The 27,731-nt window shown below is 41.2% G+C and overlaps 1 protein-coding gene across 2 annotated transcripts; it reads left to right on the top strand.

Moving 5' to 3' along the window:
* The first annotated feature begins 161 nt into the window (after positions 1–161).
* EPHB4 (EPH receptor B4) lies at positions 162–18,798 on the top strand. Of its 2 annotated transcripts, XM_074311667.1 has the most exons (17): positions 164–868; positions 3,948–4,018; positions 6,787–7,074; positions 7,463–7,859; positions 8,875–9,030; positions 9,583–9,915; positions 10,284–10,408; positions 10,756–10,921; positions 11,324–11,426; positions 11,619–11,683; positions 12,032–12,145; positions 12,352–12,599; positions 14,132–14,347; positions 14,927–15,076; positions 15,678–15,871; positions 16,099–16,254; positions 17,654–18,798. In XM_074311667.1, exons 1-17 carry the CDS (start codon positions 817–819, stop codon positions 17,781–17,783), a joined length of 2,964 nt encoding a protein of 987 aa, XP_074167768.1. In that variant the 5' UTR covers positions 164–816; the 3' UTR covers positions 17,784–18,798. The 2 variants fall into 2 exon arrangements, with proteins under 2 accessions (XP_074167769.1, XP_074167768.1); XM_074311668.1 differs by lacking the exon at positions 16,099–16,254 and having other exon boundaries at positions 162–868.
* Positions 18,799–27,731: the final 8,933 nt, after the last annotated feature.

Below are 27,731 nucleotides of genomic sequence, written 5' to 3'. Positions count from 1 at the left end.
AGCTTTCCCCTTTCCCTCTCTCTCTCCCCTCCTTCCTCTTCTCCAAACTTTCTCCCAACTTCCCGGCTCCTCCCCCACTCCCCCACCCTCTTTAATTCCCTACTCTACTTTCCTCATGAATTATTCAGTAACCAGCGGACTCCAATCCGGGCAGTCCGGCCCCTTCTCTCCCCGGGGGCCCTGCCCAGCCAGTCGGCTCTTCTCTTGGTCGTCAGTCCCTCCTCTCTCCCTCTCTCCATAACCCAGGCGCTGGCCCCGGCCCCAGTACCAGTCCCAGCCCCTGCCCCGGTTCAGGCCCCATTTTACTGCTTCTCCCCTTTCTCTTTTTTCTCCCTCCCTCGCTGGCGGGAGCGGACACTGGGGCCCAGTGGTGGCAAAGTGAGTGGAGAGAAGGGGTAGGGACACCTAGCTGCACCCCAACTCTGCCAGGGGAGGCCCCAGACCGGACTCAGCACCCCGCCCCCAACCAGGGCGGGAGCCCGAGAATCCAGAGAGATCCCCCAACTCCAGCCGAACCTCTTTTATGCCGTGCCTCAATTTGTGATAATCTTATGGTCTCCATACTTTCCGGATTAAACTTTCAGAGAGGATAGACTATACCCATATCGAGAGGAAAAGCAAAAAACACTTTTGGAGCTTTCATCTAGGACGACTTCTGGATCCTTGCGCCTCCCCCTGAATGGTGGGGTACTAAAAGGACTGCGAGCAAAAGAAAGCGGCGCGAGGGGCAAGAATTGTGCTCCTAACCAGAGGGCTTCAGATCTGGGGGGGCTCGCGCCCCCCAACCTCGGATCTAACTGGGAACCAGGTGGCGCCATGGAGTTTCGAGCGCTACTCTGCTGGGCGTCCCTGGCTTCTGCACTAGAAGGTGGGTGAGTTTGGGGAAACTTTCCCTTCCTAATTACCAGAGGGTTTGAGTTTGGCCTTGGAGAGGAGGCGTAGATTCTTTCCTCACCCCTCCACTGCCTTTCTGTCCTCGGGCTGGGGGGAAGGATCTGGACTGGAGATTGTGGATGGGGAGAGGGGGATAGAAAGGGGAGGGGGGGAGTAGGCTGCCCAGCAGGGAAGTGGATTTTTCTTTTGTTTGCAAAGAAGAGGGAGTTGAATCCCTTGTCCTAGGACTTTTCCCCACTCAACTCATCCTGCTCTTCTCCTGGACTTCAAAATTCCCTCCCAAGCTTCTTCATTTCTCCCCCCACTACTTTCCCCCTAAGAGCTTAAACTTTCCCGAAAACTCTTCCCTTCTGTTTCTCCTATGCTTGCTGTACATGCCCCCAAACTAATATTGTCCTTCCTCCTAAATGCCTAACCGTCCTCAAATGAAACATTTGTCAATGGATTACACCTTACCACCACTACTACCATTGTCCAGCTAATGCCTTCAATAATCCTTCATTTCAGGATCACCCCCCCAAAATGGATCTGCTCCCCGATTCCTAGGGCCCCAAACTTCAGCTCTTTCCAAATACTGCTTCAAAGCATCCCCAAATACTTCAATTCTCTCCACATTCAAACTGATTAAGATTTCTATAAACAGTTTAACTCTCAAATGAAGGGATTTGACTAGAATTTTTCCTCTACACTGATACCTTTCTCAGCGTTATTTTGCACGTCACCAAAGAATACCAAAGATTGGTGAATCAAGCTTTGGCACCCAAAATCTAGTATAGATCCTATCCTAATCCCCACCCCAAGCTCAACAAACTCTGCTAACTGACTCTACCACCCAAGCACCAGCTCCTGGTTATCCTGTAAGCTTTCCCCCCCTCATTTTTCAAATGTGTTTGTCTTTTAGGCTGGCTTACACCCTCCATTCTTTTGTAGGGGGGAGGCAAAGAGTTCTCTAAATCCCCTTCTATTGCCTTGATCTCTTTCATTGAGCTCTCCCCCCCCCCTCCCGCTTTTCACTGTCTGGAATCAAAGGGGTTCTCTGGGGAGTGGGCCATGGAGGAGGTAAAGGGGAAGAATCAAAGGTATTTGGAGAATCCTGACTTTTCTCAGGGCTGAGCAATGCAGAGCACTAGGTTATGCATCAAAGAGAAGTGGAGGCCCCCAAAAAAGTGTGAGGAGAGAAGATAAATTCTCCAGGCTAGAAAAAACTGAGGATTAAGATAGTAAGAGAAAAGACTTAATGGGGAAAATGGGAGTGGGGAAAAGAGAGACAGAGAGAGAGAAGAAAAAAAGGATTGAAGATCTAGAAGAAAGAAACAGAAGGAAACAGTTGTCAGATGGTAAGTGAAAAGAGATACACAAAATGAGGGGAATAGGATTTAAGGTTGAAAGAGAGAGAGACAGAGAGAAAAAGACAGAGACGGAGAAAAAAAAAGGATTGAAGAACTAGAAGAAGGAAACAGTTGTCAGATGGTAGGTGAAAAGAGATACACAAAATGAGGGGAATAGGATTGAAGGTTGAGAGAGAGGAATGAGAGGTAGAAAAGGGCAACAGAATAGAAGAGAAAGAATCATGAAAAAGGACACAGAAATGACAGATCCAAGAGAGGCTGAGACATATACAGAGATTCTGTTAGAGATGAAATACACCAAAAAAGATAGAGAAAATTACTGACAGAGATGATGTATAAATTAGACAGGAAAAAGTTTTCCAAGGGAACAATGGAGGGAGGAGACCTCTACCTTCCTCCAATCCACTTCCCAGAACCTGTCCCTGCTTTCTCTAATATTCCAACCACCCCTGGAGGGTTGCTAGGCGGCTTCCCCTTAGGATGGCGGGGCTCCCATGTAGCTCAGAGCCAGAGAGAGAAATCCTTTTCTTTAGTAGAAGAGTTGGATGAAAGGAAGAGGCTATCTCATTCACCTTTTCTGTCCTTCCTGTCCCACCTTCCTGGACTCAGATGGCTTGCCCCTCAAATTACCTAGCTATCCTCTGGACCCTCAACTCTTCCTTGGGCCCTAGGGAAGCACTTTGCCCTAACTAGCCAAGAAATTCAAAGGGGATTTCCCTCCCCTACCTTTCCTCCCTCCCCTCCTCAGCCTAGGGCTCTGCAGTTTCTCTTAATCTCCTCCTTCCGCCAGCTCCACCTCTCCTCCTGGCTGCAGAAGCAAAGCCAGGTGTGTGTGGGGAAAGGGGGGCTTTCCTCATCTCCTCCCCTTTTCCTTCCCATAACCAGATCCAGATGTGAGGCCCCAATAGGGGAACCAGGGTGTGAAACCCAAGCGTCTAGGCTCTACTTGGAAAATGAGCGTTGATCCTGATGGGGAAAGGGACTTGGGGGAAGGGAGGTAGGTCCCAGTGGGGAAGCAAAAACTGAAAGGGAAGAACTACTGTCTGAAAGATGGAATGTCTATGTCTTGGGAGGGGGAGTAGGAGCTGAGGAGAGAGAAATGGAGGCTGTGAAGGTGGAACTTGGATCCTGAAAGAAGAGGGAGGGGGATGTTGCATTTTCCTCAACCTTTTGCCCTACAAAGGAGTGTCTTATGGGTCAGTGATCAATTTGATTTAACTAAATTCAACAAACATTTGTTAAGCATCTTGTGCTAGACATTAGTAATGTGTTTAAAAGATTAAAAGTTTTTTTCTTTAAATGACAGACCTTGCCTAGTCTCAAAGAGATTATATTTTACTGGTGAGATTGGGTAAAGGGTGCTTTATAGTCCTTAATCTGGTGGTTTCTAGACATGTGGGCTCTCCTTCATGATCCTAAATGTAGGAAAGAAGGCCAGGATCTTGGGAACCCCTCAGGGGGTGAACAGGTATTTGCCAGCTGTTAGGGGTGGAGCTGACAGAGAGAGAAAAGACCAGAGGCTGAGAGGAAAAGAAATACGATTAACTCCCAACTCTACTTCAGGAACTTTTTTTTCTTTGTCCAATAAACTTTATTAAATCAGAATTGTGAGGTTTCATCTCCCTCACAATCTTTACCCTCACAGTCTATTTTTCTTGTTCCCCAAATTCCTTGATCTTTATTTTGCCTTTCTGTCTTTCCTAGAGACCCTCCTGAACACAAAGCTGGAAACAGCAGATCTAAAATGGGTTACCTATCCTCAAGTGGAAGGACAGGTAAGAGCCAGGGCCTGAGATATGGAAGAAGATGGAAAAAAGAGATTCTTAATCATGTGTCCTTTTCTCTTCTGCCTCCGTACTGTTTTAATTGGTGGTCTCATCTACTCCCATGTAACCCTTTTTCTATGCAAATGATTTTCAGATCTGTCCAGCCCTAACCTCTCTCCTGACCATCGTCTCACCCTCCAATTGCCTGTTGTATATCTCTATATCTCTATCATGCTCAGCATGTCCAAAATTAAACCTAGTCAACAAGGCTTCCAATCTCAGAGCTGAGATGTCATATTCAACTCATCAATCTCTCCTGTCTTGTCCCTTTCCCCCATTTCTAATCTGTTCCCATGTCTTGTTGCTTCTGTCTTCTCAGAATTTCTTGTATACATCCCTTTCTTTCCACTCACATAGTTGTCACCCTGATCAGAGAGAGGGTAACCCTCATCACACCACACCTGAGCTATTTCAATAGCCTTTTGATTGATTTTCCTGTCTCAAATCTTTCCTTATTATTAATGAATGTTTGAGTTGCATACCTATTTTATATATCTTTATATCCCAGGGCTATATAAAAATTTCTCAGGTGAAAGGGAATGGAAAAAAATTTAAGTAACCCTGCTGTAGTCCATATTCCACCCAGTGACCAAATTAAAGAAGGAAAGAAAGAAGAAAGTAAGGAAATGAGCATTATTTAGCACCTATCTTCTGCTAAGGACTATGCCAAAAGTTTTACAATTATTTTCTCTTTTAATCCTCACAACAACTCTGGGTGGTAGGTGCTATTATTATACCTATTTTACAATCAAAAAATAGAGGCAAACCAAGAGATTAAGTGATTAAGTGTAAGGATTACACAGCTAATAAGTATAATAAGTATAAGGTCAGATATTAACTCAGATCTTCCTAACTCCAGACCTGTCACTCTAGCTACAGGTCTAATTGTATCAACTATTAAATCAACTTCAATAGATTCCTATGACCGTTAGGATGGAATATAAAATCCTCTGTTTGACTTTTAGCACCCCTAATAACTTGACCCCTTTGTATTTTTTTTTTTTTCGGTCTTCTGGTGCCTTATACCTCCCTTCCATATACTCTGTGATCCATTGATACAGGCCTCCTCACACATTTCTTTTTTTTTTTTTTTTTTTTTTTTTATTTTTTATTATATATATATATATATTTTTTTTTATAATATTATCCCTTGTATTCATTTTTCCAAATTATCCCCCCTCCCTCTATTCCCTCCCCCCAATGACAGGCAATCCCATACATTTTACATGTGTTACAATATAGTCTAGATACAATTCATGTGTGTGAATATCATTTTCTTGTTGCACAATAAACTTTAGATTCCGAAGGTACATGTAACCTGGGCAGACAGATATTAGTGCTAACAATTTACATTCACTTCCCAGTGTTTCTTCTCTGGGTGTAGCTACCTCTGTCCATCATTGATCAACTGGAATTGGATTAGCTCTTCTCTATGTTGAAGATATCCACTTCCATCAGAATACATCCTCATACAGTATCATTGTTGAAGTGTATAATGATCTTCTGGTTCTGCTCATTTCACTCAGCATCAGTTGATTTAAGTCTCTCCAAGCCTCTCTGTATTCCTCCTGCTGGTCATTTCTTACAGAGCAGTAATATTCCATAACCTTCATATACCATAATTTACCCAACCATTCTCCAATTGATGGACATCCATTCATCTTCCAATTTCTAGCTACTACAAAAAGAGCTGCCACAAACATTTTGGCCATATATGTCTCTTTCCGCTCTTTAGTATTTCTTTGGGATATAAGCCCAGTAGTAGCGCTGCTGGGTCAAAGGGTATGCACAGTTTGATAACTTTTTGGGCATAATTCCAGATTGCTCTCCAGAATGGCTAGATTCTTTCGCAACTCCACCAGCAATGTATTAGTGTCCCAGTTTCACCACATCCCCTCCAACATTCATCATTATTTGTTCCTGTCATCTTAGCCAATATGACAGGCTCACACATTTCTTGACCTTGGGATTTTTACTGGCTGTCCCCTTCCTTGGAATGCTCTCTCTCTTCACCTTCTGGCTTCTCTGGCTTTCTTCAAGTCTCAGTTAAAATCTCACCTTCAGGAAGCCTTTCTGGATTCCTCTCTTAATAGTAGTGCCTTTCTTCAGATAACAATATCTCCAATTTATCCTGACTATTTCTTGTTTGTACATGGACATTTTTATGATGTCTCATTAGACTAAGAGCTACTTGAAATTAAAGACCATTTTTTGGCTTTCTTGTTATCCTGAAAGCTTACTTAGCACAACACTCGCCCTATAGAAGACACAATAAACATTTCTTGACTTGATTTGATAGGTGCTTGGATGAAGGTATCATGGGGTGCAGAGGAGAGGAAAATTTAGAGAATAAAGACACATCCTAATCCCTCAAACCTCCAAGTATCCCTCTCTTAAGCTTTAGTCTCCCTGCCTTAGTCCTTTGGCTAGAGGGAAAGGAACCATCAAATCTCTCCTCTCCCAATTTATACTTTCCCGTGTTCAGACTTCCTTACTCCCTCCTTAAAGGCTTCTTGAAATTGCAGCTGTTGAGCCTTGACTTTCTAACTCTTATACAAGAACTTTTGAAACCAGCTTCTATCCCATCTTCCTATGTGTGGATCTTTGACCCAGATTCTCCCTCAGATAGTCCAAGGAGAAGCCAAGTTCTTCCTCCCTATCCCTTTCCCTTCCCCCCATTCTCATCACCTCTACTCATAGCCCTCTTCCCTGAATAGTGGGAAGAGTTGAGCGGGCTGGACGAGGAGCAGCACAGTGTTCGGACGTATGAAGTATGTGATATGCAGCGGCCCCCTGGGCAGCCCCACTGGCTTCGAACAGGTTGGGTGCCCCGGCAAGGGGCGAGGACGGTCTACGCCACCTTACGGTTTACCATGCTGGAATGCCTGTCCTTGCCCCGAGCTGGGCGTGCTTGCAAGGAGACGTTCACTGTTTTCTACTATGAGAGCGATGCTGACACTGCCACTGCCCTCTCACCTTCTTGGATGGAGAACCCCTATATCAAGGTATCTAGATCCTGGAGCACTGATTCCATAAAGATCGGGGAGCCATCTGGCAAGTAGGGAATTGGGGAGAGGGATGGGACTTATAAAATGAACAAATATTCCATTTCTCATTTAGTGAAGAACTAGGGGACTAAGGAAATGGGATGCCTTGGAGGGGAACAAAGCCTTAGATTGGAGGGGCTAAGTGAAGGGAGTGATGAAGATAAAGCTAGAGTTTGGAAAGGATATGGGAGAAAAACAGTGGAGAATGGAGAGACCAGGACTTGAGCTCAGAAGAAACATGGGGTCCTAGGGAGAACTTAGAGAAGAAATGAGCCATTGGCAATATATGTGGCTCCTAGAAAACAATTACAGATGTAAACATTGCTTCTCCGTCAAACCTGGATAGGTGGACACAGTTGCAGCAGAGCACCTGACTCGGAAGCGTCCAGGGAGTGAGGCAACTGGGAAAGTGAATGTGAAGACTCTGAGACTGGGCCCTCTCACCAAGGCTGGTTTCTACTTGGCCTTTCAAGACCAGGGTGCCTGCATGGCCTTATTATCTCTCCACCTCTTCTATAAGAAATGTTCCCAGCTGACTGTCAACCTGACCCACTTTCCTGAGACTGTGCCTCATGAACTAGTGGTACCCGTAGCTGGGAGCTGTGTGGCAGATGCTGTCCCAGCTTCTGGCCCTGGCCCTAGCCTGTATTGCCGGGAAGATGGCCAGTGGGCAGAGCAACCAGTAACTGGATGTATGTGTGCCGCAGGTTATGAAGCGGTTGAAGAGAACACTAAATGCCGAGGTGAGAATTGCTTTCATATATTCCTCATCCTTCTGCTTCACAACTCTTTTTTATCCATAGGCAGGCAATGTGGTATAGTGCAAAGAATCAGACTTATGTTTTAAATCCTAGATATGCTATTTATTAGCTATGGGATCCTAGGGAAGTTACTTTTTCATCTATAAAGTGATTGGTTGTGATTTCTGAAATCTCTGCAATCTCTAATATTCCAGGATTCTAGAACTCGCAGAATTCTTCCCTCTTGTTTCCTCTAACTCTTCTATTTCTTTATCTAATGGTCTTCCCTCTCTCAGGTTTTCTAGCCTTTCTTTTCAGGATGTATTCCAGAAGAAAATGGTTTATAATTCCCCTTCTTTTGGAATTGCCAATGTTTCCATCAACCATAATCACATATAAATGCAATAATAACAATAATACATTTATAGAACATGTTATGGTTTTACAAAGCACCTTATATATATTCTCTCAATTCATCTTCACTGCAGCTCTCAGAATAGGTGCCAACATCATCTTTATTTTATAGATAAGGAAGCTGAGACTCACCAAGTCTCAACAAGCCCAGGGTCATACAACTTTTAACAGATCAGATTCAAATGTTATGACTCTTAAGTCAACTCTGATCTTCATCTGATGTCTCCCCTCTCTACTTTAGTCTCCACTAAAGCCTCAACTATATTTTTACATCCCTTTTCCTGCCTCTGAGAACTTTAATTTAATTTAATTTAATAAGCATTAAGAACTTTATCAGAGCTTGGCCAGAGTCGGTGTCAAGACACAAAAGCCTCATGGGCCTGACTTATATATATATATATGTAACTTTTGACTCCTTTTCTTTCTTTTTTTAAATTTGTATGTTTTTTTTTCTTTGTAAGAAAATGCCTTTCCTCCCGTTTTTCTGGGTTCTTGACCTTCTTCTTTTCTCTACTATTAACTGGTATTTGTGAAATTTTGGAATTAGGTGAATATATTGAGGAGTAGAAAATGTTTTTGGTGATTAATCACTTATCTTTCACAGCCTGTATGCAGGGATCCTTCAAGCCTCTTGCAGGAGAGGGGTCATGTCAGCTATGTCCAGCTAATAGCCAATCCAATTCCTTTGGATCCACCATTTGCCAATGCCGAATTGGCTACTTTCGTGCCCCCAAAGACCCCCTGGGAGCTCCTTGTACCAGTAAGTAACCAGGGCTCAGAATTAGGTGGAGGTGGTAGGGGGTATTTGAACAAGCTAATCTCTAATAGCTCTATTTAGGATTCAGGCATCTTATCCCTCAAACAAAAAATTGAACAACACACCATCTATAGTTTAACTCAGTTCAACTTAACCAATATTTATTAAAAATTACTATTTATGAATTTGTGCTTCACAAGAAAGCACACTGACTCTTTTTTGTCCTTCCTTTCCTTCCTTCCTTCCTTCCTTCCTTCCTTCCTTCCTTCCTTCCTTCCTTCCTTCCTTCCTTCCTTCCTTCCTTCCTTCCTTCCTTCCTTCCTTCCTTCCTTCCTTCCTTCCTTCCTTCCTCCCTCCCTCCCTCCTTTCCTTCCTTCCTTCCTTCCTTCCTTCCTCCCTTCCTTCCTCCCTTTCTTTCTTTTTATATGTGTGAATTTTCCACTCTGTTCCTCTATGTCTCTGTGAGTTATCTATTTCTTTGTCCCTCTCACTGTTACCTTTTGTCTTTACTTCTTGTCATTACTTCTCTGTGTCTGTCTTCCCCATTTCTCTTAGCACCACCCTCAGCCCCACGAAGTGTAGTGGCCCGTCTCAATGGCTCATCTCTCCGCCTGGAATGGAGTGCTCCACTTGAATCAGGAGGCCGAGGGGATCTGACTTATGCCCTTCGTTGCCATGAATGCCATCCACGAGGCTCTTGTGTACCATGTGGAAGAGATCTGACCTTTGATCCAGGTCCTGACAACCTGGCTGATCCCTGGGTAGGGATTCAAGGGCTTCGTCCTGACTTTACCTATGCCTTTGAGGTCATGGCCATCAATGGGGTGTCCTCTGTGGCCCTTGGGCCCATTCCAGTGGAAGCAGTCAATGTCACCACAGACCGTGAGGGTAAGATTGGGGAGTTAGTGACTAAAGAATAAGTAAGAAGTGGGGAACACAAAGGACTCAGGAGAGATGTGGGAAACTAGCAATAGAAGAATGATGAGCCAGGACAAATAAGCTGAGGTAATAGGAGACCAGAAAAGTCTAGTTGAGTTGAGGCTATAAGGGAAAAAAAGGAGAGCAAAGGCACTCAAGATTGGTCTGGGGCTGGAGGACCCAGAAGAGAAATCGTAAGGTAGATCTCTAGGCAGAGCTGAGGAAAGAGATTATAGGAACAAGGGGGAGACTGAAAAGGGCAAAGAAATTTCTTGGCAGGTTAGGGATTAGTTTGGAGTGAGGAAGAGCCCTAACTTGCCTGACCTATCTCTCTCCAGTGCCACCTCCAGTATCAGATATCCAGGTCACAGGAGCATCCCCCAGCAGCTTAAGCCTGACTTGGTCCATTCCCCATCCATCCAATGGAGCTGTGCTGGATTATGAGGTCAAGTACCATGAGAAGGTGAGAATTGCTCAAATTGCTTGTCCTCAAGGCAGGATGGAGGACTCCAGGGTTGAATCCCTGTCTTTTAAAGACAAAGCCAATTATTGGCTGAGTGTCCTTTGTGGAGTAAGGAAGGGGTGACAGATATAGAAGATACAAACTCCTCACTCTTTTTAAGGCAGTTATAAGACACAAATCATCAAACAAGTTGTTCCATTAAGCATAAACAGTAAAGAATACTTAAGAGATACCATCAGTGGAAGGGATGAGATTTAGTGGGAAGAGGGTTGGAAGCTGAAGCAGAGGATTAAACAAAGAACCTTAAATCCTAACTCACTATCCTTTCTCTCCCTCACTGAGGACAGGGTGTAGAAGGACCAAGTGGGGTACGCTTCCTAAAAACATCAGAAAACCAAGCAGAGCTGCAAGGGCTGAAGAGGGGGACTAGTTACCTTATCCAAATTCGGGCACGCTCTGAGGCTGGCTATGGGCCCTTTGGTCATGAGCACGACAGCCAAACCAAACTGGACGGTAAGAGAGTTATATAGGAGTCAGAAATAGAGTGGGAAGAAGGTTTCCTGAGCTCTTGACTATTATCTCTATGGTGGGCCTCTCCCTTCCCATTTACATTATCACTTCCCTCTGGCAATCACTTTTCCTTCTAATCTACCTCCTTGTTTGTTTTCCATCTCAGATTTCTTGCTCTGTTTCTGTCCTTTTCAGTCTGTTTCCTTACTCCACAGTCGTATTGTGTGAAAAACTTTGAAGGTAAGTTGCACTGATGATCAAACCCATAACCATCTCCCTTCTCTAGTTCATTGTTGGGGAGGGGGAAGGAGGAAAAGAAAGGTCAATAAATCAAATATTCCTTCATACATTCCCCCAAGGGTCCTGCCCATTCTGACTTCCCAAACTTGTTCTCTCTGAAAATAGAGAATGAAACCTGGAGGGACCAGTTGGCACTGATCTCAGGCACAGCAGCCGTGGGGGTTATTCTGATTCTAGTGGTTATTGTCATCGCTGTCCTCTGCCTCAGGTAAGAGCCACAGTTCCCATCCTCCATGCCCTAAGACAATGGATCCAGGGCAAATCAGAGACATTCCTAATGAGTGGGAAAAAGAACAAGAATTTTATATGGAATTCCTTTGATCCCCCTTTCTCCATCCATGAGAAACTGAGAGAGATAAGCCCAAGTCTTGATCTTTCTGCCTCTTTGCATTGACTGCAGGAAACAGAGCACGGGAAGGGATGCTGAATATTCCGACAAGCATGGACAGTATCTCATCGGGCATGGTGTGTGTATGATATAACTATATCTGAGTTCTGGGCCCTTGCTTGGGAAGGAGATTGGAATTTTTTTTTTTTTTTTGGGGGGGGGAAGGAGGTAGTGAGTTGTTGGAAAGGATATCTGGAATCCTGGAAACATTATGTATTGTTGGAAAGAATTTAGAATTAAATTCAGATTTTGTCTCTATTACTTACCTATGCATCCCTAGGCAAGTCAGTTATACTTTCTGGATCTGTTTCAAATCAGGTTGAACCAGTAGTTTCTATAAGGTCTAAAGCCTATAATTCTGAGATACTGTTACAAGAGTCCAAGAGGGAAACAGTTGAGTAAAGGCTCCCCATATTACTTCCTAGGCACAAAAGTCTACATTGATCCCTTCACTTATGAAGATCCTAATGAGGCTGTGAGAGAATTTGCAAAGGAGATTGATGTATCTTATGTCAAAATCGAGGAAGTGATTGGAGCAGGTAAGAAAGACAAAAGTGCAGGGTGCAGAGTGCAGGGTCCCTGGACATTTGTTCATGGAGTGGGAAAATAGGAGAGTGATCACTATACTGTGGGACTAAGGCTAGATGAATTCTATAACTGAAACTAGAAAAAGCCCAAGGGTGTGTGAAGGAAGCAAGAGCCTCAATGGTAAGAAAAGTGAGACACCTGGTTTCCTTTTCTTTAGGAGAATTTGGAGAGGTGTGTAGAGGACGGCTGAAAACCCCAGGAAAAAAGGAAAGTTATGTGGCCATCAAGACCCTAAAAGGTGGTTATACAGAGAGACAAAGAAGGGAGTTCTTGAGTGAGGCTTCAATTATGGGCCAGTTTGAACATCCCAATATCATTCGACTAGAAGGCGTAGTTACCAATAGTGTACCTGTCATGATCTTAACCGAATTCATGGAGAATGGAGCACTGGATTCCTTCCTTCGGGTAAGTCCTTCTCATAGCCTCCCATGGTTTTCTCCTGAACCAGAATAGGGTACCTCTTTGTTCTTTGAAACATCAAAGTTAAAATGGCTGGCGCTTCCTTTCTTTCATTTCTGGCTTTCCACATCCCTCCCACTTCATTCCCCTAAGATCACGAGATCCTAGAATTATAGTTGTAAAGGACTTTAGAGACTCTGTAGTTCAACTCGCTCATTTCACAGATGAAGAAACTGAGACACAGAGAAGGGAATAGCTTGTCCAAGGTGACACAGATACTAAGTAGTAGAGCCTTCTTTCCTCTCCTGTCCCCCCCCATAGTTTCCTTCCCCTTTCCCTATTCCTTTAGCAAAGATTAAGGAAGGCTTATGTGTTTATCCCAGAACTCACACTATCTATCACCCTATTACATATATCAGTTCAGGAATGAAAAAGAAGAAATAAAAATTTTTTATCTCCCACCATGTGCCAGGTACTGTGCTAAATGATTTGCAGATTCACATTGAAAAAGATCTCATGTATTTCTTGCTCTACCCCAACTCCAGCTGCAAGGGACTCTTGTGACCTTGCTCCAACCTCCTGGCTGAATGACAGAAGATGTGTTGTTAGATAACACTTCAGTTTAAAAGCTCAAGATTGTTATTATTGAGGTCAAAGTCAGGATTTGAGTCCCTTGTTTGTCTTATTTTTTGGTCACAAACTATATCCTACTACCTTTTATAAATGCTCAGGTAGTAGCAAGGCCCAGACCAACCTTAATATTGGCTATAAAATATCCTGAGTTATAGTATAATTGGATCCATGCAAATCTATTAGCACAAAGGAAAAAAACTTGTTGGGTAGTAGTATCTGGGGTTATCCCAAAATTTTTAGTGCAGTTTATGCTTTAATAGCTTCTTAAAATTAGTAAAGCTTATTAATAAAACTTATTACTCTTAAAACTGTAGTAAGACTCTCTCTATATGAAGAACCTTTAATAGAGCAAGCAGTTAGCAGATATATTTATTGAGTATCTGTAGGGTACAGAATATGTACTAAGGGATAGAACAAAAATAGAAAAAATAGTCTCTGTTTGTTAAAGATTATAAGTCCTAAGGAGGCAGGATACACATACTTAGAGGATCTAGGACCAGATAATCCAGTCCAATCCCTTCTTGGATGAGGAAACTGAGGCTCAGTGTGATTAGGTGACCAAACCCAGGTCCTTTGGCTTCAAATCTAGGACACTCCCCTGTTTTCATATTGGTAATATTGTACAAGTCTGGAACTAAGCAACAAAATGTAGGTTGAAAAGGAATCAGGATAAGAAAGGGATCAGCCTGAAATCAACTAGAGAAAGATTCCTAAAATGAAATGGATTTTGAAGTGGGTCCCAAGGGAAGTTGAGAGGAACATGGATTTGCAGGATAAAGGAATGAGAACCTTCCAAGAATGAGGATTGATAGGTTGGGTGCCTTGTTAAATCCTCTTGCTTTCTCTGATCTACTGCTCCCTTGTTTTATTTCTTCCTTTTCCAATATCCCCCTTCCACTTGTCAGCTTAATGATGGACAATTCACTGCCATCCAGCTGGTGGGCATGCTTCGGGGTATTGCCTCAGGTATGCGATACTTGGCTGAGATGAGCTATGTGCATCGAGATCTAGCTGCTCGAAACATTCTGGTCAACAGCAACTTGGTCTGCAAAGTTTCTGACTTTGGTCTTTCTCGATTCCTGGAAGAGAACTCTTCTGACCCCACCTATACCAGCTCCTTGGTAAGTAGAAGAATTAAGGGAGATGGGATGCCTGGGTATTTGAGACAAGGGAAGGGAATGAGAACCAAAGAAAAAACTTGGGGCCAGAGACTGAAGGATTTGATGTTTTGGTTCAGGGGAAGGACTAGGAGCTATAAGACACCTGGGAAGATGGAAAACAGATCACTTGGGTCCTTAATGAAGGAATATGGGCTGCCTGTAGTTGGGAATTGGAGTTAGGGAGCAGGTAACCTTGGTGACAGGTAACAATTCATATTTTATAGTGTTTTAAAAGTTTATAAAGCTCTTTCTTCATAAAAACCCTCTAATATCTTAAGTATTTTGTAACTCCATTTTACATATGAGAAAACTGAGGCTCAGAGAAATGTCACATGAACAAATGTGAGAGTCAGAATTTTAACCAAGATTTCCAGGCTCCAAGTTTAGTTTTTTTCTCCCTAACTCTTCCACACTGCTTCTCTAAGAAGAAGCCTGGGACTGAAGTTGAATGACTGGATTGTAGAAAGCAAATCAAGTTTAGGTAGTAAGAGCTGGGGCTGGAGCCATCTTTCACATTGCCCTTTTCATCCTTTTGTTCAGGGTGGCAAGATCCCCATCCGTTGGACAGCCCCTGAAGCCATTGCCTTCCGGAAATTCACATCAGCCAGTGATGCTTGGAGCTATGGGATTGTGATGTGGGAGGTCATGTCATTTGGGGAACGTCCATATTGGGACATGAGCAACCAGGATGTAAGTCCCCTTCCTCAGAGTGTTCCCATTGAATATGTCTTACTTGCCCTAAAATGAATAATACAGGATTCTTTTGGAGATGTTCTATGTGGTATTTTGCTCCACCCTACAGCCAGCCAGCCACCATTATTTAGCTGGGAGAGAAGGGAATTTCCAGAGTGCTCCCCACTGAAATGAAGTAGGGTGGGTAAGATTTAGAGCTGAAAAGGATCTTGGCAATTATATAGTCCAACTTTCTCATTTTAGAGGTAAGTAAACTGAGCCCCTGAGAAGTTAAATTACTTGCCTAAGGTCATAAAAGTAGTAACAGAACTAGAATTTAAATCTAGGAATCAAATTGCATAGCTACAAATGCAGCTGTTTCCTTGAGGAAAGCAGAGATATAGATTAAGATTAGCATTATATCTGAATCACAGTTCAAAGGCAATTGGAGGCATTTCCATAGCTATACCCATCCCAAACAGAGTGCACATAAGTTGGTCATATATGGCCCATCTGATTGCCATCCCTGAATCTGCTCTAACAAATTTTCATTTATTAGAAATCCACTGTTCATCAGACCTCACTACTTCCTGACCAATTTTTTCCTTCTACCTGTCAGGTCATCAATGCCATTGAGCAAGACTACCGACTGCCCCCACCCTCAGACTGTCCCACCTCCTTGCACCAGCTCATGCTGGACTGCTGGCAGAAGGACCGAAATGCACGACCCCGCTTCCCCCAGGTGGTCAGTGCCCTTGATAAGCTGATTCGAAATCCAGCCAGCCTCAAAATTGTGGCTCGGGAAAATGGAGGGTGAGAACTCTGACTTTTTATGGGTCTACCATCAGACATTTTCCTTAACTACTAGTGGAGAATCTCCAGAAAGACGCTTTGCTGATGTTGTATGGAACTGTTCTTTGTCTGCCTAACAAGAACTGCCCATTCAGCAATATTCTATTATGCTATGCTCTGCCCCTTCTTTTTCCTTAGTTCCAATGCTAATAATGCTTAGCCTTCCACACCTTTCCTTTGCCCCACAGGGCCTCACATCCTCTCTTGGATCAGCGGTTGCCTCATTTCTCAGCCTTTGGCTCGGTGGGCGAGTGGCTTCGGGCAATCAAGATGGGTCGATATGAAGAGAGCTTTGCAGCTGCTGGGTTTGGCTCCTTTGAGCTGGTCAGTCAGATTTCGGCAGAGTAAGTTATAGACCTGTGCTAGGAAGAAAACTATAGGAGACGTGGGGAAATGGAGGCTTTGGGGAACAGAAGAGTGTAAGAGGGAATGGGTAGAGTTCTCTGGGATTGTATGTAGTATTAGCTTTCTTTTTGAATAGAGAGAGTTGCTTTAACAGCATCCCCATAGGAACAATCTGACAGTAGCATCAATAAAATCAAATACATTGAGAGTTCCAGCAATCCTATGATTAAAAAAAAGGAGGAATGGGAATTCCAAAAATCTCAAAATCTGAAATCTAAGAATCATGGAAGAAATAGCCTTAAATGATTAATAATTGTTTACTTACTGCTGCCTCCTTTCTATCTTGAGCTTTTTTTTTTTATTCTATTTAAATCTCTCCCCTGAAGGTACCTTCTCCTTTTTTTCCATCTCCATTTTTCTTTTTATCTTTCCTCCTCTATGCCTCCCTTTTCCCTTACTTCTCACCCTGTTTTCATCTGTCCCTTGATGAGGATGACCAGGATGGTGAGTGGTTTCAAATTCAGGGCATTCAAAGAATGTTAGGGATATCTAGTCTTAAGAGGAGGAGCCTTGCAGTGAGAGAGGTGGTGATAGAAGCCTCCAAGTATTTGAAGGGCTGTCATGTAAAAGAAGTTCTAGTTTGACTTGTTCTGCCTAGTCCCAGAAGGCAAGATTAGGATAAGAGAATGGTGATTTCCAAAAAGGACAGACTTGGAAGAACTTCCTAATAATTAGGGCTATCTTTGGTAAAATGGGAGATAGTGAGTTTTCTGTCCCTAAAGATCTTTAAGTAGAAGTCCTTCCTTCCAGGTCAACCTGTTTGGATATTTCCAGTCCCAAGAAAAGTTATAAATGTAGTGAGAAACTAGGACTTTTAAAGAATACTCTCGAATTAGAAAATTGTAGAAAGTGGCAAGCAGGGTAGTGTAAGGTCTCAAGATGGTGTCATAAAAGATTTGTTGAAGAAACTGGAATTATTTAGCCTAAATAAATAAGGGAGTCATCCTCAAGTATTTGAAAGTCTGTCAGCAAAAAAAAGGAATTAAGCTTGTTTTGCTTGGTCCTGAAGGATAGAACTAGGAGCCGTGATTGGGAAGTTGGATAGATTTCAACTCAATGCAAAAAACCCCAAAAAACAAAAAACTTGCTAATAATTAAAAGAGCTGTCTCAGTGTGGAAAGGACTGCTTTAGGGAGATTGGGTAGATTAGAAGTCCTCAGAGGCTAGAGAGCCATATGTTGCTAATGTGCAAAGGGGATGTCTTTGCATATAAAGATAGATAAATTTTGAAGTCCCTTCTAATCCTGAGATCTTAGGAGAAATTTACTAGACAAGTTAGAATGAGGATTTCTGAGAGAACATCTATAATGACCTAATGATCTCTACTCCTTTGCACAGAGATCTACTCCGCATTGGCGTCACTCTGGCTGGTCACCAAAAGAAAATACTTTCAAGTGTACAACATATGCGATCACAGGCCAAGCCTGCAACACCAGGAGGGGCAGGAGGACCAGCTCCCCAATACTGATTTCTGTTTCTTCTGCTCCTCCTCAGGAGCTCACATCCCTGGAACAATCCCAGGAACCCAGGCTTCCTAACCTTTTCTTCTCCAGCAGAGTTGAGGTCCCACCATAATCTTTAACATTGCTGGATTGCACTTTGAACTCATGGAGGATGGAAGTTTGGAGAGACCAGATTTGGGGATTCAATCACATGAGACTGTTTAAGAAGAAATCATGGAGCACATATCCCCTTCTATGATCTCTCAGTCTTTCCTTCAGAACTGGTTATCACTTGAGGGAAAAAATAACAAAAGTGAGGAAATTATCCCTCCACTCTCCTAACTCTTACTCTCCATCCTGTGATTGCGAGAGAGGGGTGAGCATAGCTCCCTCTAAGGATTCTTCTCCTTCTTGAACAGGACTCCTCAGGTGCTTTTCTCTCACCCCTATGGGGACATACCCCAAACAGACCAAAGAGAGGACAGAGGAACAGTCTCATGATATCAGAAACAGAATGATGTCACAGGAGGTGGGGAGTCAATTGATCAATTGGCGTTGCACATGACATCATTTTCCTGGCTGTTTTGTTATCCTCCTAGAAGTGATATTGTCACCCCACTTCATTTTTTATCCTGTAATTTTTTTTTTTTACCCTTACCCCATAGCTGCTTGCCTTCATATTGAAGGTTTGTTTTTTTGTTTGTTTCATCTTTCTGTTTCTTCCCAATTCTTGTCACAATCTAAAGTTTCAGGACACTTGTCCTCCTTGTTGTTACTCTTTTTATACCCAGACTGGGATAGGAGAGCACAGCGTACCTGTTCAATCTCTTGAACAGTAATTTGTCATTGTCCATCCCTCCAAGACGGGACATCTCACTCTGGCCTTGCCTTCTAAAGGGGTTTATCGGAAGAGGACAATGAGGAAGGGTTAAAGGGAAGGGCCCTACCTGACAAATTCCTTGGGAGGGTTTTTAAATTATAAAGATGTTGAGGGGTGTTTTTTTTTTTTTTTCTTTTATAAATAAAAGAAAACTAAAGAAATGATGGATTCTGGGACTGACTTGGAATCACTTGATTCCAAGAGGATTGGGATCTAAGGAAAGTGACTAAGAATTGAATAGAGGAACAGGGAAGACTTAGGGGCTGGGCATGGGTCCTTGACATTATCAGGCCAAAGAAGAAAGAACAGGAGCCTCATTTGTAAGTATTTGGGAATGGGAATCTGCTAGGGGAATAGAACTCTTGGGTTCCCAGCCCTGGTGTCTTTGGGTTTATGTGAATGAGTCATTGGCAGCTGCTCCTGAAGGCTCCAGTTGTTGCTGCCAAGAGCCCTGGGCATCTCCGGGGTGGGGCTGCCTCTCCTTCCTCTCCAGGCTGCCCCTGTTTCAGCAGGAGTCCTGTGAGAGAAAAGGGGAGAAGTGCAAAGCCTGGCAGTCCAATGTAGCAGACACTGGGGAAAAGGGGAAGGGGGGATTTAGGCTAGAGTGGGGGGTTCAGGCAGCAAAGAATACAGCTGTAGCCCAGATGTTGACAGTTGGGCTTTGCTGCAGAGGAAGGAGCAAAAGGAGTAGAATTGAGAGGGGTGGAGTTTACAGTTAAGAGGGATGGCTGGGGGGGGGGGGGAAGCTAAGAAGTAGGAGTAGTAGTAAAAGACCTTGATTCTCGTTCTTCCTGAAATCTTTTACCCCTTGGGTCTAAGAGAAGAGTTCTATTCAGGAGGTAACTTGGCTGTGCCTCCTAGCACAAGGATGAGAAGAAGAGAAAGCCTCTCTGAGTGTTTCTTTAGTCTCTCTTCCCCTCTCCCCACCTCTGCCCCCAGTTCTGATCAGGAAGACAAGGAGGGGGTTTATTGGGTATTTTCTCTCTCTCTTTTTTTGCCTCTTTCTCTTTGACTCTTTGTTTCTTAGTGTTTCTCTGTCCTGTCACTTTTTCTTTGTCTCTGTCTCTCTCACTCCTTTCTGTATACAGAGCTGCCGAGAGTTTTAGGGATGGATACTACTGATGAAGGCCTTTGGGGCAGCATGGGGAGGGGCAGGGCAGTGACTGAAGGTGATTGTCCATTGTCCTTTGTCATTTTTACATCAAGGAGGCCCCCTTGTGGATTGTTGGAGAAATTGAACACCCTTGTTTCCCAGGCACCAGCAGATATACTGACTATCCCATAATTTTCCTCTCCACACACACCCATTTGTTTTTTTAATCCAGGTATCTTTATGCTACTCTTTCTACAGCCCCATTTTTTCCTTAAAAGATAAAACAACATGAATCCCTGAGGAAAATGAGTCATATATGGAGGAAAACACAAGATAGAGAAATTATTCATACAGGGAAACGACCCAGTAAAAGAAGGTGTCTGGAAAAGTGGATGAGCATTAAAAAGAGTCGGATTTAAGACCTGATTCTACCATTCACTAACTGATTTTAATTTTTTTGAACCTCAGTTTTCTCAGCTAAAATTGAAAATCCTATAATTACCTCTTAGTATTGTGATGGATCAAATACATATTGTATGTGAAGATCTTTGCAAACATCAAAGACTATAAATTTGAGCTATTCTGTTTTTAGGCTGATAGGATTTGGTACTAAAGACCCCTTTCTCTTCTCTTTTTTTCTGAATACATGATACAGTCAGAAAGTCAGGGAAGAATCTAGAGGAGAAAGAAGGAACAAGGGTTTAGTGATCAGACAGGAAGCCATCGCTTTTTGCTGTGCTGGGTACTTTGATTCATAGGCTACATGAAATCAGCATCTCATCTTACAAGTGTTGGTGGTAGGCAGTAGAAGATGCTTCCCAAACTTCTACATATTTGCATTCCAGCTTAATTCCAAAGTAACCTTCCTGTCTCAGCCTCAACCTGGGATGCTTTCCAGAACCAAGAGGAAGGAAAGCCCAATAAGAGTAGGTGGCTGGTCAGTGTGAACCCTTTTCTCCCTATCCTCTGTCAGACTCATATTCCCTGGGGATGGAGGATTCATGAATCCCAGGAATGCTGCCTGGGATAGGTAACTTAGATCCACAGTTCCCAAAAGGTCTGTGGATAGATTTAAGGGAGTATATGAACTTAGATGGAGAAACAATTATCTTGATCCTAAGGGCAGCCTTTATGAGTATTTGTGAAGGGAGATCATTTTACTATTTGCCACAACACTGGAACTCCCAAGAAATTACTAGTAAGTCTTAAACATGCAACATTTACTAAACAATAAATTAGAAACAAAAAAAAATTATTCATTAGAAATCAAAAGTAGGAATGATCAAGATATTAGCCCATCCGTCAATTTGGGTCACATTGTCAATAAGCGTTTATTAAATGGCCATGAGGGAACTAGGGCAGCTAAGTGGCGCGGTGGATAGAACACTAGGCTGGTAATTAGGAAGACTCATCTTCATGATTTTAAATCTAACCTCAAATGCTACTAGCTGTGTGACCCTGGGCAAGTCATTTATCCCTGTTTGCCTTAATTTCTCATCTATAAAATGATCTGGAGAAGAAAATGGCAATCCATTCCAATATCCTTGCCAAGAAAATCCTAAATGGAGTCACAAAAAATCAGATATGATTGAAAAACAAAGTTATTTTAATTTTTGTTATTTTAATCATTTTTATTTTATTATAATAATAATTATCATTTATAACGTGCCAGACACTGTGATAAGTGGAGATACAAAAAGAGACAAGAGACAGTCTGTGTACCTAAGAAGCTTACAATCTAAAACGCAAACAAATACTGTTTATGCAAAGCAAACCAAATGCCGGATAAATGGGAAATAATTAAGATGGGAGACACTAGAAGAATTGTGGAAGGGTTCTTATAGGAGGTAGGATTTTAGTTATGAATGAAGACAATAAAAGTTGGGGAAAAGGTGGTCCATGGCCACTTAGCCTCAAAGAAGGCCATGATATGAAACAAATCAAACCAAAACAAAACTAAAAACAAAAAGGCAAAAGATTAAGGGTGCTTGAGAGTTGGTAGATCTAGGAAAGAAATATGGAGAATAATAGTGAAAATAGACTAATACTCAATTGGCCCTTAGTTGGAACTGAAAGGAAACCAGGAAAGTCAAGAGTGAGAGCAGAGGAGCAACAGTAGGCCAGGTATGAGAGGCAGAGATATTACTCAGTGTCTAAAAGGGAGAGTGGAAACATTTTTTTAAAAATTATCAGAGAGACCCAAATGGGGAAATCTTAAGCACTTAGGACAACTTACAAATATGGTCTGCAGGTTTTGATTATTCTTGGTCTCTTCAAAAACAATCTGCAAAACAAAGCTGGTTGACTCCTAGACACTTCTATTCTGGTGGTACTCAATGCTCTCATGCCAATCAGTAAGGCAATTTCTCAAAACTATGCCAATCAGAAAATTCCCAGCAAAAAATGCTAATATCTCAGAAGTCTATACTCTTCTTGTGACTTTCATATTTCTTATTGTCCTGCTTCTTTTTTACTCTGTCTCTTCCTATAACTTTTTTCCTATGACTTTTTTTTAAATAGTTCCAAATGCCTCAAATCAGAGGCTCCTACTATAGTGAGTCATCTTAAGGAGATGAAACTCAAAAAATACTTCTAAGGAAAGGGGACACAGTGGATAGAAGATGGGAGTCTCAAAGTAGGAAGCTATTGTTTAGTCAACTAATCAAATCCAATTCTTTGTGACTTGATTATTTAGTTGTTGTAACAGAGATACAGGAATTGTTTGGCATTTCCTTCTTCAGTTCATTTTACAGATGAGCAAATTGAAACAACTAAGGTTAAGTGACTTGAGCAAGGTCACACCGTTACTAGGTGTCTGAGGTTAAATTTGAAATTGGAAAGATGAGTCTTCCTGACTCCACACCCATTATGCCATTATGCACCCCTAGTGCCTTGCTGAATGAATGCTTCTCCCTCTCCACCTTGTAGCACTTATATAATTTCCCTTATTGTTCTGCTTGTAATATCAAAGCTTTAAAATAGTCATATACAAATTAGCTAATGGACCACAATGGTCTGCAACTATCTTTATCTTAGTCTTTGTTCTACATTCAAACAGGTTTTTTTTTGTTTTTGTTTTTTTTTTAGTAATTCATTTTTGAGAGCAGTTCTTTATCTGGTCTTTGGAACAGTCAGTGTCTCTCCTCAACATCTAACCTATTACTTCATAAACTGATTTTTATCCTTTATTTATTTATTTATTTTTTACAGCAGTGTTCTTTTTCTAATTTTTTTTTAAACAATCGAACTTCATCTATGGACATGGGTATCATCTTACATACATTCTTCTTCTCAACCCTATTCTCAGCTCCTCTTTTCTATCCCAGCTAGATGGCTGCCACTTCTTCATACCTGAATATGATAGAGATAACAGAAGGATACAGAAAGCAAGGATCTCCATGATTCTGAGGGCTAACGCAACACTTGGTAGTATGGCAGTGGGATTCCTAAATCTATAAAATTGGCTGAGACCTGTGCTCAGGTTCTTTTCATCAAGAGCTTATCTCCCAGTCTCCATGGCAACTACCAGTAACTACTAAAACTATTGTTTAGAGCAACAGAGAAAAATGTAGAGGGATAAGGACATGCAGTGGGGTTAGAGGCATATTTCCCTTTTGAGGGAGAAGGGGAATATCTCACTGAACAGTATTCAATACGATAGTGATGTTCAACCCAATCTTTGAGCCTTCTTCTCAGAATCACAGCTACTGAAAAGGTCTGGGATATCTGGGTCTAGGGAATGTCAAGTGGAAGGATACAAGAAAAAGTTACTGGGGTCTCGTGATTTGGAGAGGAAAAAGTAATAGTATCCCATTCTCCCTAACTTCCCTGAGAAGTTAGAATTTTGTCTCATGCCCCACCTTTCTTCTAATGTCTTTTCTCATTCCCCAATTTGATATCAAAGTTCCTAAATATATATAAATCTTTCTGTGTGTATATATGTATATATACATACATATACATATAGGAAGGTACACATGCATTGTAAATGTTTATTATCAGTGTCAGGTATTTGTGTCAAGTATTTGTATGTACACATGGGTATGTGTACATATACACAGACAGATGTCAGGTATTTGTATGTGTATATATACACAGGTATGTGTACAAATATACGTTAACATGCATATATACAGACACATGATATGTACATATATTCTCAGCTTACATATGTTTATATAGAAGAGATTATATATCTTCTTTATATAGAAAAGATATGTATATATAAAATACACATATGTTTCTAAATGTAGAACTCTCTCCTAACACTCCAAACTTGAAATATGTATGTCTGTAAGTATATGTGTATATGTATATGTATATTCATATGTCTCCTGGAATAATATAAAGAGCCATGCTTTATAAATAATTATTTTATTTTCACACTCAGATCATAATCATGATCTGATGGTGATCAACGAACATGATGGTGTATTTAGAAGTAATACATTATGAGATTCCTGGGACCCAACCTTTGGCTCTCTAACTCTACTTAAGGCATACTTAATTGTAGACCTAATTTTTGTCTTCCTCATCAAATGATTGTCTTTGTTTTTGGTTTGCATTTCTTTCCTGATAGAAAGAAGGGAATGGACACGGAGGCAAGTTGAGAAGCTTCTAGTCTCATTTCCTTAGTCTGTCCTTGTCTCCTCCGTTTTCCCCATCTTTAGTTCTTATCTCCTGATCTTCTTTAGATACAGATACTGGCCACAACTACTACGTGCTGCAACATACATCAACATTCACCGGCAGGAGGCTGAGGTTGGTTGATATAGTCTAGAGGTAGAGGGATATTTATTTGTATACATAAGGCCATAGTACTCAGAGCTAGAAGGAAATTTAAATAACATCTAATTCAACTCCTTCATTTAACAGAGGGAATGAAGGCTAGTCAGGTAAAATGACTTACCCAATCATACAGATTAATGATAATAAAAAAGTAGCTGTATTAGAATTCAAAGCCATGTATTTTGAGTCTACAATTGAGTCTAAAGCTCTTCCCTCTTTTTTTTTTTTCTTTAACCTCTTATGTCTCTGATTTGAGGCATTGGGAACTGTTAATTATCCAAGAAGTTATAGAAGCAGGAGAATAAGAAGTAGAGAAAGTTACAAGAAGAAAAGTACAGGCTTCTGAAATGTAAAAGAGAAAAGAAAATAAGAATAAAACAGTAGTAGCTTTACCCAAGTAACAGACCTTCTAAAATCCAGACATTACAAGGTGCAAAGATAAACTTTCTCAACATATGGATACATATGGAGAGGCAATTACTTAAGGAAATGAACAGCTTTGAAGAATAAGATCTTTGAATGCAGAAGAGAACTAGATGTTGGTTCAAAAGACTGCTATCCCTGAAAATGGAACTGTGGAGAGAAATAGATCCTGTCAAGTCCAATTGAGCAACCCAACTAGCAGAAATGTTTAGCTTAAGCCAGGAGCTTTGCAAGGATTCCCTTGGGAGATTTTTTATTTCTTTGTATCCCCTGTTATGGCATAAACCTCTTGAAAGTAAAATATTTTAACTATCTTTGTATTCTCAGCTTCTTAGAGCCCCTCAACATAGCAAAGCCTTTGGTCAGAGTAGAAATTTGATAAACATTTGTTGAACTGAACTGAATTGAAGGATGAAAGAATAGGTAGATCTCTATTAGTCTTGTTCCCAGCCCACTAGAAAAGCAGTGGCTTGTGAAGGATTAAAGTTGATATGGGATTTGGCTCTTCGTGTTCCAGAACATGTAGTGGTTACAATTTCATTTGTGCCCTCCTTATTTATCTGATTCTCTGACGTGGGCTATCATCTGGTAGCTCGTTTAAATTTTAGTCCTTGATAGGTAAAAATGGGAAAAGAAAGAGTAGGAATTCAGCAGATGGGTAATAGGGAATGGGACATTGGCAGCAGTGATGGGATAGAAACTTCAGTGGAGAAGGGGAGGCTTAGTTGACAATGGGAGACTGAATTAGGATTCTATGATTTAGGAAAGAGATAAGAGAGAAAAGGATTTGGTAAAAGGAAGAAAAAGGGGATATGGAATTAAAATTCCCGTAGTTTTAAAGTTACCATCTGGAAGCTAATTGACATCCCTGAAACTCATAAGACATAGAGTTTTAAAAGTCCTGATAGGAATAAAATTTGAAGGTTGAAAATTCCTGGGGAAATATTTTTTACCTGAGGGAAGAGGGACCTCCTGGAGTTCAGAGAAAAAGTGCTCTTTGATAACTAGGTTCACACTTGTAAGTAAAGTTGGATCATATAAGATCCATCTTACCTGGAGGAGAGTAAGAGAAGCCATGAAACAACACTGTCTTCTCCAAATGAGAGAGACATATAGGACTAAAATTATATCAATTGTCTAAGAAAATGTTTATTTTAGGTCCAAGCAACTTTCCCTTGAAAGTGAAGGAATTCCCATGGGCTCAACTTCTTCCCAGCAAATGCTAGGTACATAAAAGACTATCACAAATAGTAAGTAGCTAATAAATCCATTTATATATAAAATACACATAGTGCTTTTATAAAAATGGACCTTATCTGAGATTACAGAAAAAAGGCAAAATAAATATGAAAAGGTGGAAATTTACATCATTACATTATTAAAAACTATAACATACTAAAATATTAAGTAATAAAAACACCATTTATTGACCACAATGCAATACAAGTGTATGTATGCTTGCTTGATCTAACATTTCTTGCAGCTTCATAGATAGCATCATTTATTTCTATTTGTTCTATTCTAATTTTCATGGAGTCACTTTCTTGGATAAAGGCTATTAGCTCTTCTAAGTACCATTTTTTCCCCTCCAGAACTTTAATTTCATTTATTATAATTATTATGATTATATGTATTAGACATATAACGTGTATTAGACATATATATATAATTGTTAGACTTGGATTTGCAAATTTTTTTATATTGGTTAATAAAACAGTTTTCTTTGAATTACTTATCTTTTAAGCTTTAAGTCCTGAGGTGGAATTCTAGCTAATAGCCAGGCTTAGTCTTACCCTTATGTCCCCTGGAAGTAGTGATCTCTCTACCTCTTGGAACTTGCCCCCTTGAATCTTTGAGGTTCTGAACACTAGGTCTTCAGGGCCCTTTCTGTCATCCCAGAACATGATAGCCTCTGGGCTTGGACAGTCCTATCTCTTCTACCTCAATGAACAACTCTTCTACTTCAATGGTAGTCATCTCATTGATCAACGCTTGCTACTTGTCAATGCTTCCCAGATCACTATCCTGAGGCTTTCTCAGGTAAGACTCCCCTGTAATCCTCTGGGCTAGTAGGCATTTGTGATGACTAGGGGTTGGGGGCCTTTTGTTTAGATTTTCATGTAGTTCTGGGGTGGAAGAAATCACTTAACTGTAGCTTATTGGGACTTGTCTCTTAGTCATTTTTAAATTTTCGGCATTAATTGAGCCAGAGAAGCTTTTATTATTGTTTTTTGTCTTTTTAAATTCAATATTTTATTCCCCCCCCCAGTTATATGTAAAAACAATTTTTAATATTCATTTTTAAAACATTGAGTTCCAGATTCTCTCCCTTCCTCTCTCCCCATTTCCCTTTCCCCATTGAGAATGCTAGCAATTCAATATAGGTGTAGTCATGCAAAGCATTTCCATAATAATCATTTTGTGAAAGAAAATAGACCATAAAAAACTCAAGAAAAATAAAGAAAATTTTAAAAAAATATGCTTCAGTGTGCATTCAGACACCATCAGTTTTTTCTCTGGATATGGATAGCATTTCTTATCATAAATCCTTCAGAGTTGTCTTGGATCACTATAATCCTGAGAATAGTTATATCATTCACAGCTGATCATCTTGCAATATTGCTGTTACTTTGTACCCAGTGCATTTCACTCTGCAGATGCTCATGGAAATCTTTTCAGGTTTTTCTGAGAGCAAGCTACTCAAAATTTTTTATAGTACAATAGTTCCATCCTAATTACATACAACAATTTATTCAGCCATGCCCCAATTGAGATATTCCCTCAATTTCC

This window comes from Sminthopsis crassicaudata, chromosome 4 (assembly GCF_048593235.1).
Source record: "Sminthopsis crassicaudata isolate SCR6 chromosome 4, ASM4859323v1, whole genome shotgun sequence".
Classification (NCBI taxonomy): Eukaryota; Metazoa; Chordata; class Mammalia; order Dasyuromorphia; family Dasyuridae; genus Sminthopsis; species Sminthopsis crassicaudata.
The sequence above is the reverse complement of the archived record's forward strand: the minus strand, read 5'-3'. Positions and strand labels throughout refer to the sequence as shown.